At 36.1% G+C, this 3,295-nt stretch overlaps 1 protein-coding gene across 3 annotated transcripts in view; it reads left to right on the top strand.

Annotated features, from left to right (window-relative positions):
• LOC137624407 (uncharacterized) overlaps positions 1-2,175 on the top strand; it is a 578,757-nt gene extending 576,582 nt beyond the window's left edge. For all 3 annotated transcript variants that reach the window (XM_068355150.1, XM_068355151.1, XM_068355153.1), the window contains exon 3: positions 2,059-2,175. In XM_068355150.1, coding sequence (XP_068211251.1) covers positions 2,059-2,168 — 110 coding nt within the window. In that variant the 3' untranslated portion in view covers positions 2,169-2,175. The remainder of the gene's footprint in view (positions 1-2,058) is intronic.
• The last annotated feature ends 1,120 nt before the right edge of the window (positions 2,176-3,295 follow it).

The following is a 3,295-nucleotide window of genomic DNA, read 5'->3' as shown; positions in this document are numbered from 1 at the left end:
GGATGCACTATTATGCATGTGTGGAAACAAATACTTGAGGATTCTGGATGCACTATTATGCATGTGTGGAAACAAATACTTGAGGATTCTGGATACACTATTATGCATATGTGGAAACAAATACTTAAGGATCCTGGATACACTATTATGCATATGTGGAAACAAATACTTGAGGATTCTGGATGCACTATTATGCATATGTGGAAACAAATACTTAAGGATCCTGGATACACTATTATGCATATGTGGAAACAAATACTTAAGGATCCTGGATACACTATTATGCATATGTGGAAACAAATACTTGAGGATTCTGGATGCACTATTATGCATATGTGGAAACAAATACTTAAGGATCCTGGATACACTATTATGCATATGTGGAAACAAATACTTAAGGATCCTGGATACACTATTATGCATATGTGGAAACAAATACTTAAGGATCCTGGATACACTATTATGCATATGTGGAAACAAATACTTGAGGATTCTGGATGCACTATTATGCATATGTGGAAACAAATACTTAAGGATCCTGGATACACTATTATGCATATGTGGAAACAAATACTTAAGGATCCTGGATACACTATTATGCATATGTGGAAACAAATACTTAAGGATCCTGGATACACTATTATGCATATGTGGAAACAAATACTTAAGGATCCTGGATACACTATTATGCATATGTGGAAACAAATACTTCAGGATCCTGGATACACTATTATGCATATGTGGAAACAAATACTTGAGGATCCTGGATACACTATTATGCATATGTGGAAACAAATACTTGAGGATCCTGGATACACTATTATGCATGTGTGGGAACAAATACTTGAGGATCCTGGATACACTATTATGCATGTGTGGAAACAAATACTTGAGGATCCTGGATACACTATTATGCATGTGTGGAAACAAATACTTCAGGATTCTGGATACACTATCATGCATGTGTGGAAACAAATACTTGAGGATCCTGGATACACTATTATGCATGTGTGGAAACAAATACTTGAGGATCCTGGATACACTATTATGCATGTGTGGAAACAAATACTTGAGGATCCTGGATACACTATTATGCATGTGTGGAAACAAATACTTCAGGATTCTGGATACACTATTATGCATGTGTGGAAACGAATACTTGAGGATCCTGGATACACTATTATGCATGTGTGGAAACGAATACTTGAGGATTCTGGATACACTATCATGCATGTGTGGAAACAAATACTTGAGGATCCTGGATACACTATCATGCATGTGTGGAAACAAATACTTGAGGATTCTGGATACACTATCATGCATGTGTGGAAACAAATACTTGAGGATCCTGGATACACTATTATGCATGTGTGGAAACAAATACTTGAGGATTCTGGATACACTATCATGCATGTATGGAAACAAATACTTAAGGATTCACCAATATGTTTATATATATAAGTAGAGGAGATTGTTTACCAAATTATTATAGTTCAAAATAATCGGAATTTACCCTTTTTTCGATAAATTAAAGTAATCCAACAGTATTTTCTTTACTGACTGATGATTATGATTGAGCTGATACAGTCTTATGCACATGTGGACACAAATATACCTTTACGAATGTTTCAGAGTTTAGAGAACCTTTTTATCAGATGATTAAAGATAAAAAAATCGGAATTTAAGGGTTTTCTTTCAATAAATGAAGACCACCCAACAGTTTTTTTTTATGATAACCTACCTCAGTTTCTGTTCTCCTTTGCAACCTCTTGTAAGGAGAAATGAAAGTTTTCATTTCTCGTATACAACCTCATGTAAGGAGAAATGAAAATAACCAACAATTTTTTTTAACTGAATAATTAGTAAGATTGATGATATATATATATATATATATATATATATATATATATATATATATATATATATATATATATCCATCTCCTATGCAGCCTCATGTAGGGATAAATGAAAATAACCCAACAATTTATTTATTAATTTTTTTTAACTGAATAATGAGCAAGATTAATAATATACATCTGTTTCCGTTCTCCTTTGCAGCCTCATGTAAGGAGCCCCTCGGGATGGAATCGGGGAAAATCAAGGACGAGCAAATCACGGCGTCGTCAGCCTACGACGTCTCCGTCACCAGACCTGACTTGGCAAGGTAAGGAGTGGGTTTCTGTCTGAAGGATAAGTTTGGAATGTCACTAAGGAATACTTTGGAGTTCTAGTTTATTGTGATCCCCAGACCTGACTAGGCAAGGTAGGACTCTAACTGGGTTTCTGTCTGAAGGATAAGTTTGGAATGTCACTAAGGAATACTTTGGAGTTCTAGTTTATTGTGATCCCCAGACCTGACTTGGCAAGGTAGGACTCTAACTGGGTTTCTGTCAGAAGGATACGTTTGGAGTGTCACTAAGGAATACTTCGAGTTCTAGTTTATTGTGATCCCCAGACCTGACTAGGCAAGGTAGGACTCTAACTGGGTTTCTGTCAGAAGGATAAGTTTGGAGTGTCACTAAGGAAGACTTCGAGTTCTAGTTTATTGTGATCCCCAGACCTGACTTGGCAAGGTAGGACTCTAACTGGGTTTCTGTCAGAAGGATAAGTTTGGAGTGTCACTAAGGAATACTTCGGAATTCTAGTTTATTGTGATCCTCAGGGATTTTCAAAGGATAGTTTCATAATTAAGTCTTCTGAAAGCTTTTTAATTTTGATAAGGATGTCTTCGCTTTTATTGTTTTGAATTGAATTTCCTTTTTATTCTTTATTTTTAACAAATGATATCAGCGTCAATAACTTTGATGTTAGGAAGATTGATTGATTGATTGATAGTTATCTAGCATCCTGACATCTAAGGTCATTGACGCCGAAGGATTACAGAAGTTATCGTTGGATTGCAATGCTAAAGGGGGCAAGGAGGGCAGCCATAGGATGTTCCTGAGGGAAGTCAGGAGGACTACATTAGAATGATCTTAAGATACTACATTGGAGCCCTTTCTGGTTACGGCTTATTTTTCATTTACGTACACATACACTGTGTATAGTTTGGCCAATTCTTCGCACATTCTCTTCTTTCCTCATACACCTGACAAGCGAAAGATTCTTATTCTTATTCGCTCAAGGGTTTAACTACCGTACTGTAATTGTTCAGTAGCTACTTTCCTCTTGGTAAGGGTAGAAGAGCCTCTTTAGCTATAGTAAGCGAGTATTCTAGGAGGAAACTCAGAAATCAAAAAAATTTTCCCTAATCTTGGGTATTATCATAGCCCCTGTACCATGGTCTTTCACTGTC

The sequence above is a fragment of the Palaemon carinicauda genome, chromosome 31, assembly GCF_036898095.1.
Source record: "Palaemon carinicauda isolate YSFRI2023 chromosome 31, ASM3689809v2, whole genome shotgun sequence".
Lineage (NCBI taxonomy): Eukaryota > Metazoa > Arthropoda > Malacostraca > Decapoda > Palaemonidae > Palaemon > Palaemon carinicauda.
This window is presented reverse-complemented; position numbering and strand designations above follow the sequence as displayed.